The sequence below is a fragment of the Pogoniulus pusillus genome, chromosome 30 (assembly GCF_015220805.1).
Source record: "Pogoniulus pusillus isolate bPogPus1 chromosome 30, bPogPus1.pri, whole genome shotgun sequence".
Taxonomy (NCBI): Eukaryota; Metazoa; Chordata; class Aves; order Piciformes; family Lybiidae; genus Pogoniulus; species Pogoniulus pusillus.
Genome location: NC_087293.1, coordinates 5473800 through 5487624, shown reverse-complemented (window position 1 = coordinate 5487624; position 13825 = coordinate 5473800). Strand labels below are relative to the sequence as shown.

The window sequence follows — 13825 nt, the reverse complement described above, 5'->3', positions numbered from 1 at the left end:
CTTCCAACCTGGTTTATTCTATGATTCTAGATGATTGGTATCAGTGGGAGAAACTGCTGGAAAGCATAAAGGATCAATAAGACTGATAACTTTCACAGGAACCTGTGAAAGAGACAAGGGCTGCTTGTTGCATGAACTAATAAAAATAGAGTAAACCAGCAGATAACAGGGACTGAGAGTAGCTGAGCAGCTAGCTATGCTTTTACAAGAAATGCTGAGCTTACACAACAGGAACAAAGGGGACATTGAAGAGCCATACAGAGGGATGACTCTGGCCTTCATCTTCGAAGAGACACCAGAGGGAAGAAGAGACACCAGAGGGAAGAAGAGACACCACCCCCCAAGTTCTGCCCATACCAAGAAACAAGTAGCATAAGACTGCCTTTCCCTGGAATAGTTAATTCACAGGTATATAGAAGCATAATATAAACCACAAGCTAAGGAACTAACACGTGCTCATTGGTGGAGAAGCCTCCCCACAGCACTCAGTGCTGTTTGCTTGCTTTTTCTTGCCTGAATAAATATTTTTTTGAGTCATTTAAACTTGTCATTTGTTACAAACACAACACCAAACCCCACAACACTTTCAGCTTCCAGGCTGTGGTTTGAGAGCCTATCTCCCGCTGCAGTTCAGTGATGCCAGGAAGGATGACTGCAAGGCTAGAATGTTGTTTCGTTTTTTCATCTGTCTTTGAATGCTTCTTGTGGAGCACCCAGCAGTCCCACAGGACCAGACAAGAGCTTGTATTGCCATGTGGATTGGTACCTGCCAGCGCTGAGCAGGGTTGCCTTTGCACTGGGATGGCAAGAGAAGCCTCCTCGCAGGTCTGGCAGTCGCGGTCTCATCTCGGGTGTGCACACCCAGGGGCTGAGTCCCTAACGAGTGGCTGGTGATGCATCTCCTCTGACACGCACAGGGCTCATCCACTTCAATCTGCTGCAAAGTGTGCTCTGCTCGTCTCCCAGCTGGGCTGACTACCTTTCAGAGCAGATTACAGGCAGCTGAAATTCCAGAGCATCTGCATACTTTGCTCTTCTAGTTTTCCTTTGTAGGACAGCTTTAAATATTAATGCAAGTGTCCAAATGCACAATGAGAGAAAAGAAATGGAGCTTGTCAGCAGGAAAATGCATAGTAATTTATTAACTTTTCAAGTGTAAATACAAACTGATTGGATGGTGTGCCACAGAATGAAAAACCATTTGCAGTCACAAGTCGCAGCCTAGTTCTCGCCTCTTTAATTAAACTTATTACAGAGAGGTTGAAAACTGCACCATACTTGGTGAGGGCCAGTGGAAAGCAACAAATGCTTCTGTACATCTCTGAAGAACACTCTTAATTCAGAAGCTCTGTTCCTCAGCATGGAGTTACCATCTATTGCTTCACTGGGCCAAAGAAAACACGTTGGGTTTTTTTGCTCAGGGCAACCCATGAACTCAGTACCTTGAGTAGCTTAATGTGTTGGTAATATAAGCCAATGCATTTTGTGAAATCATTCCAAAATCCATTCCAATGTGCTGAAGAGGTCACTGCATATCTCTTTTTTCCAACGCCACTGGTAGCTGGGGCATTTTATAAACACAGCTAGAATCTTCACATGGCACAAGCACCCCAGGTCTTTATGGGGACAAGGCAATTTCAACAGTTAGCAGAGTGAAACAGGGAAATTGTTAAGAGAAGACCCAAAGGCAGTTAATTGCATTTTTTTGGGAAGCCACAAACACTGATGCCCTTTGTAACAGATTCACTGAGAACTATTAAGTGTGTAATTTCAGTATTTACTCCTTGAGTTCCCTTGGTTCACTTGGCAAGCAGACTCCAACTCCAGCACTCCTCAGTGCCCTAGCATTTCGAGCACATCCTTGTTACCACAGAGGAAGCTATAAATGTATGATGCACACATTTCAGTAGCTCAGGGTGCCAACTGATGTATTTTCCATGCATTCAGCAATTACAGCTCTCAGCTTAAGTTCACTAACATCACAAACACACACACAAAAGAAATCATTTCTGCAAAATAAGATGCAGTGGTACACACAGTGGGATACTGGAATGGGTTGCCCAGGGAGGTGGTGGAGTCGTCGTCCCTGGGGCTGTTCGAGGCAAGGTTGGACGTGGCACTTGGTGCCATGGTCTAGCCTTGAGCTCTGTGGTAAAGGGTTGGACTTGATGATCTGTGAGGTCTCTTCCAACCCTGATGATACTGTGATACACTGCAGTGATTTCTTGAGTAGGGATTCCTGATGAAGCAGTACAAAAATGTCCTAAGCTTAGGATTCTTTCCAGAGAGAGCACAATGTTAGGTTTACTTTGGTGGCATCCAGATTCAGAGATGTGTCAAGACCTGATCACTCCTTGGTTTCTATCCAGCTTGTTCGTTAGCTTTTCACAAACCCACCTTTCATCTGTGGCAGGACCTTGCAATTGACTTCGGTGAGCAGTAAGAAGCAGGCAGTCGACACAGCAGCGGTCGAAAAGGGAACATCATTGCTAGAAACGTTTCCAATGAAGAAAATTCTGGCAGTTGTTCTTCCTCCCAAAGCCTTCCATGGAAAAAAAACAAAGGTATTCATACCCTAACTGAATGCTAATATGTCAAACTCCCTCCAAACTCCAACTCCTGTTAAAGTTCTTCCAGCTCATTGGGCCCTAATGAACCATTGGCGTTGGCCACCTGAGAGAAGAGAGTAACCTCCTCCTGGCCACAACCACCCCTCAGGTAGTTGTAGACAGCAATAAGGTCACCCCTGAGCCTCCTCTTCTCCAGGCTAAACAATCCCAGCTCCCTCAGCCTCTCCTCGTAGGGCTGTGCTCAAGGTCTCTCCCCAGCCTTGTCGCCCTTCTCTGGACACGCTCAAGCATCTCAATGTCCCTTTTAAACTGGGGGACCCAGAACTGAACACAGTACTCAAGGTGTGGTCTAACCAGTGCAGAGTACAGGGGCAGAATGACCTCCCTGCTCCTGCTGACCACACCATTCCTGATGCAGGCCAGGATGCCACTGGCTCTCTTGGCCACCTGGGCACACTGCTGGCTCATGTTCAGGCAGGTATCAATCAGCAGCCCCAGATCCCTCTCTGTCTGGCTGCTCTCCAGCCACTCCGACCCCAGCCTGAGCTCTGTGGTAAAGGGTTGGACTTGATGATCTGTGAGGTCTCTTCCAACCCTGATGATACTGTGATACTGTAATTACACGCTGTGCAACTGATCTAAAGAACAGTTTGGGACTGGTGTTATTTAATTAAATCTCATTAGCTTTGGCTTAAAGACTTAAAATTGCAGCTGTCCCGTGTCAAACAGATTACATCCCTTGTCACACAGCAAGTGAGGTTTTCATCTGCTCAAACACAGCTTTTAAGAAGGAGCAGGCTGATGAAAAGAAATATCAACAAGGGACTGCGAAGGTCCCATCTTCAGACACATCAAGCCACCAGTTTATTCACTGGATTGAGATAAGTAGCTCAACACTTTCAGACTATGGATGAAGATCTGCTGTTTGTTTTCTTAGTTTTGTTTTACATCACTTCTGTGGAACCATTCTTAATTAGAATTCAGCTTTCTGGGGGTGGAGCAGTCCTGAAGAGTTCTCACGCTTCATTGATAAGCACAATGCAGATATTTAGGGCAATTCAGAGGGATCCATTGTGTCTTTAAACAACTTTTTCAGCTCTCCTTTCTCTTAGTTGCTTTCTACCGAAGATCAGCAAGTCTCAGGAATCACTGAGCCAATAAAGCCAGAGGACAATTTTGGCTGAGGAACAATGGCTTTAATCAAGCCAAGGATAATTCCAGCTTGTAAAACAGTTTACAACTTTCAAAGCAAGAAGGGATTTTATTTTCCACCACAAGACTCAAATTAATTTTTAGGGACCTTGACATGCTTACAAAAGTTGTAGGTTTTTTACTGCTTAGCCTTTGATAGCAGTGTACCAGTCTTGATGTTCTTTCTCACTTTCTCTTCTTGTGTCTTAGGATCTAGTATTTAACTCCATAATCTCCTAAATCAAACAAAATAGCAACTGGAGATTTGGATCTGAATTTTCTTTACGAGTCCTATTACACTATATTAAATACTTCCCATAATATCTGTACTGCTGTGCTCTGGGAAACGTGACTGAAAATTTGAACACAACATCAATCAGGCCTTCAGATTACACCAAGGAGAGAGATACTGACAAAAGCCCTACAGACTTTGGTTAAAACAGATAACACTCAAGCCGTTTTTGGCTACGATTATTCCTTTTATGAGAGGGTATTTAAGACCCTCTCACGTGCAGAGTCGTCATGTTAATACCACAGCCATAGCAGTGGTTCATACAGATAAAGACTAAAGTAGAACTAATCCAACAGATGTGTTTTTCAAGGCTAAGAAATTGTTTCAGCAGGTCTTAGTAAGAATGACAATGGCAGAAAATACCAACTCCGCTTTTAAGTTATCTGAATGCTTCTACGTGATTCTGTAAATCTCAGTGTCACTCATCCCAAAAATCTGCTTTCCTTCTTACACTCAATGTCTTGCTCTTGCAAAGCCTTCTGCAGCCTGTGGCCTCTGCACTCAAACCTTGCCAAGGACTGGCCGCTCTCAGAGGGGGTGACCACATCCATGCACTTTGAACCAGGCACTGACAATGTGCGGCAGCGGAATTCCAAGGTGACCAATTCACATTTGCTGCAGCGGTGCCATAGCGAAGGGTTGTGATGCTCCTTTGAGATCTTTGCATGCAAATGCACATCTCTCTGCTCTTCTCTGCCCTTCTTCCACGTGAGAAAAGTAAAGGTCAGGAATCAGCCACAAATAAAACCAGAGGAATGGCTTTGTGCTTTGTCCGATTTGCCACTGGAATGGGCTGCCCAGGGAGGTGGTGGAGGCACCGTCCCTGGAGGTCTTCAAGCAAAGCCTGGATGAGGCACTTAGTGCCATGGTCTAGTTGACTGGATAGGGCTGAGTGCTAGGTTGGCCTGGATGATCTTGGAGGTCTCTTCCAACCTGCTTGATTCTATGATTCTACTACATCTTGCACGCTGTTTGAAAAATAAAACCGAGGCAAAAGACAGTGATATGCTTGCTAGACACCAACCAAGAGTTGACAAGAACTGATGGATTTTGCATGTTAAAAGTAAATGTTTTATTACATATCATGCCCTTGAAAAAAAAAAGCCATTTCCATTCTGTTTTGTTCAGCATGCCTTGAAATAGGAGTGGCAAAAGCTCTTCAAAGGAACAGATCATCAAGATTCATGGTACCAGAGTAGCTGCAATTACCTGCTTTCCTGGCTCAGTAAAACAAAACCAAGCTTTACTTATTCTTTTTTTCCTATTAAACAGTGAAGTTAACAGATACCTTCTGTCTCTCAGTACCTGTAATGAAAAGTTGTCTGCCACGGCCCCACATCCAAAGGCTGCTGGTCATGACAGCGGTCACTCAGCTTTGACAGACTTTTGGGTAAGGCCTTGCCGTTGCTTGGGCCACAGATCCTGCACGAGCCACTGGATACATCCACTACTAAATTCAGCTTCACAAAGATGCTGTCCATGGGGCAACTCCAGTAAAATAGTCCTATTTCAGAGTACCAGCTTTTAGATATGCTGTCTAGTTCTTGCTGTGATTTGCCCTCTCATCAGCAGGTCTTTGCTTTTTGAATACTGAAAAGACTTTGTTGGGTTGTTGAGGAAATGTCTCCAGACAAAGATATTTGCTCACGTTTGACATTTTCACAGGACGGGTAACCAAATGGAAGATCCCAGTTGTTGTACTTCACAGATGGAACCTACATCAGTCAACTTGTTTTCAGCAGTAATTAAGCATCCAGCTTGCAGGCAGTTTCTGGAACAACCCAACTCATGCACCTGTGTGAGCGGCACTGCAGGGTTGCAACTTTGCACTTACAAACTCAGGGCTTGTGGCCAGCTGAGCCCTCTAGAAATTCCTCCATCTGCTAGGAGTCAAAAGAGTTCAATAAGCAAGAGCTATATTGTGATGCCTTTGCAGCCAAAAATGTAAATTGTGGCAATAGAATGGAGCATGTGGTTACTTCACTTACTCAACATTTACCTGTGTCTAGCTAGGAGAGGTCCCTAAAATGCTGCTTTTCAACAGCTTGAAGGTTGAGAACCACCTGTAAACATTTGTGGAGCAGTCTCTTTCTAGAAACAGAGACTCCTAAACAATCAACCTTGAGTTTCATCATATATATTTGCAGTGTTATTTACAGATCTTCTTGTTTAGTACAATGAACCAGACATGCTGAAAAGGTTGGAGTTTTCCAGTCCCCTTTTATATGAAGTACAATAAAAAGGCACATGATTATTCACCACAGGAGTTGTGCACCAGTCAATAACTTAAAGCTAAAAAGCTACCCATCAGAGAACTCTCTCTCTGAGGCAGTATTGGGATCTCTCCTTTGAACTCATCATAGAAACATCTGTCTCTTAACTCCTCCAGGAGAGCCTAAGGAACCCACTTTTGTATTGTATTCTGATCTTTACAACACTTCCAAATCACCAGAAAACTCTTGTTCAGCTTCCCAGGTCATCTACTGGAGCAAGAAAGTCAAATAGGGCATGTATGCATCTGCTTCTCTTGGTCTTCTTTTTCCCTCTGAGTGCCCAGCTGTGGAGAGCTCTTGGGAGTCCAGTCCTGTCCAAGCTGATTTGCTTTAAAGACAAATGCCTTGCAAGATATGGCACAGTGAGCACTGGACACCAGCAGGAGAGGCAGCTCCTCAGCCCTGGCAGTCAGTGTCGGCCATGCTTTATCCAGTTTCTGATCATCCATTTTTGCCCCGAGCATCTTTGTACAACTAATCTGAGCCCAAAATTTGCATCCTTTGACATTTCCACTTCTAGGCAGCGGCCAGTGTCTCTACTGATGATTGGACCATTCTGAGAAAGAGGAAAAATAAAGTGGAGTAGGAATTAGGAGAAAGAACAGAAAAGGTGAAAAGATTAGAAGAATGTGAAATCTGTAAATGCCCAGAAAGTAGCCTCAAAGTCCTGGAAAGTTCTGTTTATATCAAGTGATAAAAGCCCCTAGAAGGTGCTAGAAATTCCTAGGAGAATCTAGATAATCTCTACAAAGGGCCAAAGTGTTTCCCTGCTAATTCTAGATTGGGGAACTGCCAGAAAATTCCACAGAACTCACCAGAAATTCTGTAAGAAGCACGAGGGAATCCTTACAAACTCCAGGGAGACTCCCAGTTACTCCAAGAATGCCTCTGCAAGTCCTAAAATTTATCTGAAAGCTTGAGATCTAAAACATCCTAGAAAGAGGCTAGAAATGTTTTAGCAATAAAAATCTCTAGACACTTAGCAGCAACAACAAAAAAATTGCAAGCATGTTCTTGACAGCTACTGCAGAAATTGAGAGTGTTCCAAGAAAAGATAACTAAAATAATCCTGGAAAGAATACCCCCAAATTCCTGGTAATATGAAAAACTCCAGGATAGCACATGCCCTGTAAAAAACATATCTGACTGGTCCTGGAAGGTAGAAAGAGGGGTTCCTAAGCAGTCTTCTAATACACCTTCTTTTTCATCAGTACCCTCTAGGCCACCATTCCTCTCCAGTTTCACAGAATCACAGAACTTTAGAGGTTGGAAGGGACCTCCAGAGATCATCGAGTCCAACAGCCCTGCCAAGGCAGGAGCACTTGGGGTAGTTAGCACAGGAATGTATCCAGGCAGGCTTTGAAAGTCTCCAGAGAAGGAGACTCCACAACCTCTCTGATGAGCCTGTTCCAGGGCTCTGTCATCCCCTGTAGACCTGAATAGGCCAAATTTGGCCTATACATGTCCTGGCTTGCCCAAACCTGTTTTTCTGCTCTCCCTCCCTGCAACCACAGGAAAGAGGACAAAGAACCTGGAGCCACTGAGTCTAAGGACCCTGTCTTGCCCAGACTTGTTTTGCTCCTGTTTGCATCCTGTGGTGAGCAATGTACACACACTTGGATTGTGCCTGCCTCATGAAAGGCCTGTGTCTTTCCCAAATTTGGGTAAAGGAAGCCTATGGCTTCACCTAATATGGTCAGGCTTGGCTAACTGTCATTCCAATTGGCTATTCTGTGCCCAAAGGTCCATTAGTCTTGGGCTGCATTGATAAAAAGAGATGAGCAGGCAACACAAGGTGCTCTGCCATTGTATTTGTGCTCTCTTGCCTGCTCTGCTGCCTGCTGACACTGCTTTCTGTTCATGGCAGTGATTCTGCCATTGCCTTCTGCAGCATTATGCTTTGTTAACTATAAGTTATCTCTCCTGAACTGCCTGGAAACTGCCTGCCTTGAGTTTACGAGGAACAGGCTTTAAACACCTCCATGCAATTGGCCTGCACAGCCAGAGTGACATTGTGCCAAGACTGCACATGGCAAGACATCCTGCCTTCACTTGAAAGTCTCCTGCCAAGATGGGAACTCCTGGAGGTACACAGATCATCTAGAGAGCCAGGATCAGGTCAGAGATAATCTGCCTCCTTTCCCCAGCACCCTTTGAAGGCTGGGAAGAATCAGAAGCCTCAGCAGCTGACAAGACACTAAAAGAACCCCATGCAATAGTTTGGGTACTGTCTGAAGCCGTAGCTAGCCCCATGAGTTGGGAAATATTTTATGAGCAAGTATTTAAAGGCTCTTGTAATTCACCATGGCCTTCTGCCATAAGCAGAAAGGAGCTCCTTGAGTCCATCACAAGCAGTATAATTAACAGCAAGTGGTGTACTGACCGCAGGAACCTTCTCTTCCAGTTCAATTAATATTATATTATTGCTAGTTATTTGTTCTAGATCCTATATTATTCCTCTGTATAATGTTCCCATGGTTGTTGCAGAAGAACCTAATCATTACTGAAAAACAGTGGTCAGGGGGTGAGACTCCTGAATATCAAAATGGATAAACAATATGAATTTTGGAAAGATATAATCTCACAATCAATTAATTACCTCTCCATTACACCCTCACTGCAAAGAGGTTTCTCCTCGTGCTGAGGTGAAATCTTCTCTGTTCCAGTTTGTAGCCCTTGCTCCTTGTCTTATTGCAGCTGACCACTAAAAAGAGCTTGGCCACATCCACTTGACACCCAGCCCTCAAATATTTGTTCACACTGATGAGATCTCCTCTCAGCTTTCTCTTCTCCAGACTGAAGAGCCCCAAGGCTCTCAGCCTCTCTTCTTATCTCTACCAGCTTCCCTGAGCTCTTCCATACCTGTGTGAAATCCCAGAACCTCTGTGCTGGTCTCAGGACATCTTCACACTTCTTCAGAGTCGGTGTCCTGCCCTTCCCATCATCCACAAGACATTTGGAGTCGGGCAGGAAGGCTGTGGAGCCCAGTGGCCCCAGCTGCAGGACGCCTTCCGAGCTGTAGCGGACAAGCTGGGGAGGAAAGGAAAAGGAAAGCTTTAGCCACAGCCCCAGAGACCGCAATGGTGGAGCCAAGCTGCCAGCTTCTGTCCCAGGTGCTGGTGAGGACTCCTTTGTTCTGTCGCACGTTGGGACCTTCCCAGCCCAGCTGAAGGACAAAGCCTGGGAATTTTGTTTTACCGACCTGGGGTCTCTCCTAGCAGACAAGAGTCTTTTCTTTCACACCTCCGCTCCCCATCATTCCCTACCCACTACTTCACTACAAAAGGACAATCAAGAAAGTGAAGTAATCAATATGTAAATCACAGCTACGCAGCAGGAGCTGATTTAACAAGGACACAATGTCAATTTGCCATGCAGTTTGTTCTTAAGAGCTCTGTTAGAGGCTATTGATAGCAACAAGTCTAATTAGTTTTTGTAAACAAATGTTACCAAAAAAAAAACCCCAAGGCTGCTATGCAATCAGTACCCAAAAACACAAGGAGGGAAAAAAAACAGAAGGAAGGAAAGAAATAAGAGCAAATTTGATAACACATGCTTCAGGCCTGCACAGAAAGAATCACACTGATCTTCCAGTTTTGTGTGAGGCTTAATTGTTCTGCAGTTCAGTGAGGTGGTAAATGCTGCTGCCTGTAATTAGGGGCCTCAGGTGAGGACCATTTATTATTTTAGAGGAGTTATTTTTATTAGAAAGCCTATCACAGTATCATCAAGGTTGGAAGAGACCTCATAGATCATCAAGTCCAACCCTTTACCACAGAGCTCAAGGCCAGACCATGGCACCAAGTGCCACGTCCAATCCTGCCTTGAACAGCTCCAGGGACGGCGACTCCACCACCTCCCCAGGCAGCCCATTCCAGTGTCCAGTGACTCTCTCAGTGAAGAACTTTCTCCTCACCTCGAGCTTAAATTTCCCCTGGTGTAGCTTGAGGCTGTGTCCTCTTGCTCTGGTGCTGGCCACCTGAGAGAAGAGAGCAACCTCCTCCTGGCCACAACCACCCCTCAGGTAGTTGTAGACAGCAATAAGGTCACCCCTGAGCCTCCTCTTCTCCAGGCTAAACAATCCCAGCTCCCTCAGCCTAAGCAGGCACAATCACTCTTGTTAACTTTTACAGGAGCAGGGTGGGTGTTTTTTTTTGTTAAACCTTTCTTGTAAGTGATGATTTCACTTGCCTTCATGCTCCTCAGGAGAAAAAAACCCAAGCTCTGTGTAGAAAGTGAGGTTAAAAAAAATAAATGGTCTCTTGTAATATTTTATTACATTAATAGTGGACCAAAGGAAAATATTTAAAGCCACAGAGGGTATCTTCTGATGGCTGTGGCAATACAGGTATGTGCTAGAAGAGAACTGCTTTGCTCTGAACACAGCAGCCTTTTTTTTGCCTCTCTGCCTTCTCATGTTTTGAGTGGGAATGAAAGATGCTGCTGCTCCTGCTCCGAGTGCTACGAGCTCTCTGGGATGGCACAACCTCTTGTGCAGTGTGTGTAGGAAGGGACACATCCAGCATGCCACAGCACACAGGCTCCCATGAAAGCAGGCAGCAGACAAACCTGCAATTCAAGGCACTGCATGAAAAAACAAACAAGAAAAGCTTTTCCTAGAAACACACTGGGGACTTAAAAAGTGTCTTAGAATCAATCATAGAATCAATCAGGGTTGGAAGGGACCACAAGGAACACCTAGTTCCAATCTCCCTGCCATGGGCAGGGACACCCTACTCTAGATCAGCCTGGCCACAGCCTCATCCAGCCTGGCCTTAAACACCTCCAGGGAATAAGGGTAAGGCTTGAACTCACAACCTTCTTGCAACCCAAGAAGCCATTACAGAACTGCTGGATTACAACAAGTTTGAAGAACACAGTCTTGATGAAGGGAGGTTGATTTCAAACCTCATATTCTGTCTTCTACAGATTTTTTCAGCAGAACATTGTTTTCTACTATAATTTGTTTCAATCTGTATTCTGACAAAGCCTCAAAGCCTTACAAGTGGTTTTAGGATGCTTGTTTAAAAGCAAAGGTGCTCTGCAGCTCACTGTCACATTGCACTGAGATAACTATGATAGCTATGGAATCCTCATTTATAAGTTGCAAAAATGAGTGAGTAATCCCCTTAATTACTGCCTCTTTCTAGATAGTCGAAGGAGAAGCTATTGAGGAAGATTTCAGAGCACATTCAAGGGAAAATGCAGGATGCTAATTTGGCAGCAGGCCAACACATCAAATCAGACATATCGACTTCTCACTTCTGTGTTTAAATCCAGAGTCATTACACCAGCATAATATTTTGCTTTCCTTACCCTAGAAGTAGTCAAGTGCAGCACCCAGCTGCCAAAAGCCTGCAAAACGGAGTCAGCTACGTGACTTGTATGTTGTGAGGCTGCATGCTGCAGGGTGAAGATCTGAGCCACTGAAGAAATGCAATTATCACCCAGGAAATGCACTGCCTGTCTGGTCTTATTGCTGTTATATGCCTGAAATTACTTAACAAGAAAGGGAAGGAAGGTCACAAGTGTCTGCCACTTATTGGATGCTACTGGCCAGTGCATGAGATGTCATTAAGAGTCAATCAAAACCCCTCAAATTAGAGTCTACCTTTCTACAGCCATCCTTATTAACCTCAGAAGAACCATACTGTGAGTAATCATATCTTGCTGGTGGTAAAAGAGCATGGTCTGCTTGCTCCCAGACCAGATATCCCTTGACAAAGTATGTGCTCATTTTCCCACCTGCCACTTCTGTTCAAAGCTACCACATGAAGCACAGAGTTAACACAGAGCCTACATCAAAGAAAGCAGAGGGATAACCACATGAGAATGCTTCCTGCTAGGAACAATGTCACTGTTGAGGAATTGTCTAGGCACACTAAATCAAGACAGCCTTTTGCTGTGCAGGTACAGAGGGGACATGTGTAAAAGAAGCAAAAGCAAGCAAGGAGATGCAAAATGCAAAGAGACTGCCAGCTCAGACCAACTTCTGGTTTTCCCATATAAATGGGGAAGGAATAAACCAACCAACCAAACAAAAAGCACAACCTGCCTCTGCATTTCACATCTCTCAAACCCAATGGGTACTCATCAGAATTTGAATAAGCTGCAGGCATGGCTGAAGCTTAAAATGACTGGGAAACATATTCATCTTGTAGTCTTTATTATACCTCTCCAGGTCTCAAAATACCTTATCTCAACCTGCTTGCCTTTGTCTTATATAGATAAACAGAACCACTAATCAGCTAGCTGCTCTGGTGCAGAGGATCAGATTTCCCTGTGGTTTAAGATGAGCAGTGTTTCCTGTGCTCATATTAAACTGGTCTCAAATATTCTTTCTCTTTAGAATCTCAATAGTTGGAATTTCCTGTGCTCTGCATCACAAGAGCCTTGTGCTTGGGAAAGACTTTGTTGCTCAGAAGCAGAAGGGAGTGGAAGATACACTCACTCTATTAACAGTCTCCAATACTGACAGTGGCAGTTGTGTGACAGCTCAGCAGAGCTAGAGATGGCTCAATGCAGGAAAGCAGCATCTATACAACGATTAGACAAGTGGAATATCAATCATGGGCTTAATGTTCCTGAATCTGTACATTCTGGCAAGAGTTCCAGCAGTCATTAAAACTTAGGCTCATCCTAAAATGAAATTGAATTCTGAGAAACTACTCACAAACAATTATCTCACTTCAGACCACTGTGCATAACACAGCTTCAGTGTCTGCAGAAAGAGATCAGACATTAAGGCTCAGGAAACTACCATGCAATTAATGATGTTTCCCTCCAAAGACTTCATCTTTAATCCAATGATATCATAGTTCCATAGAGACAATATAAACTGTGCACTGCCCAATGAGATGGTGGAGCTGCCACCCCTGGAGGTGTTCAAGAGAAGATTGGATGAGGCACTTAGTGCCAGGGTCTGGTTGACTGGCTAGAGCTGGGTGCTAGGTTGGACTGGATGATCTTGGAGGTCTCCTCCAACCTGGTTGATTCTATGATTCTATGAAAATAAAAGAGGCATTAAAATAAGTTGCATATTACTCTAGACTAGAAACAGAAATTGGGAATCAAAGTGAATGAAACTGTGAAAATAGAACCTTCTGTGTTCTAATTTGGTCTTAAGTGCCACAATCATACCAGTAAGACAAAAAACCTCTTAATTTGCATTAGAACTGTGGGCATAGTGCAGCACAACAGATCCATTCCCAATAGAAGCCAGGCCAAATCAAATGATAAAGCCCTTTTAATTAAAGAATATTCAATCTGTTATTAAAAATAAAAGTCTCTGCAAGTCTTGATGGGCTGAGTACCTTAGGTGTCCACATACTCCTATTGCAAATTTCAGATCAGAAACAGTTTTGTACCTCACAGGAGGATAGATCTTTGCTCAGTTTTTCCTTTTATCTGAGGAGAGCTGAAGGATCCACATAAATGACACCTAAGTGGCTAAGTACTCTGTTAAATAGTTCAAGATCTAACCCTGATACTATCTGCTG

The 13825-nt window shown here is 44.1% G+C and overlaps 1 protein-coding gene across 3 annotated transcripts in view; it reads right to left on the bottom strand.

Moving 5' to 3' along the window:
* Nucleotides 1–1112: 1112 nt before the first annotated feature.
* The window catches only part of GALNT9 (polypeptide N-acetylgalactosaminyltransferase 9), a 246241-nt gene continuing 233528 nt past the window's right edge, over nucleotides 1113–13825 (bottom strand). For 2 of the 3 annotated variants that reach the window (XM_064168137.1, XM_064168135.1), the window contains 2 exons: nucleotides 9189–9356; nucleotides 1113–2542 (listed from right to left, as the gene is read on the bottom strand). In XM_064168137.1, the coding sequence (XP_064024207.1) occupies nucleotides 2378–2542; nucleotides 9189–9356 (333 nt within the window). In that variant the 3' untranslated portion in view covers nucleotides 1113–2377. Of the gene's footprint in view, nucleotides 2543–6195; nucleotides 6883–9188; nucleotides 9357–13825 lie in introns of those variants that run through there. The other variant, XM_064168136.1, reaches the window with a different exon arrangement.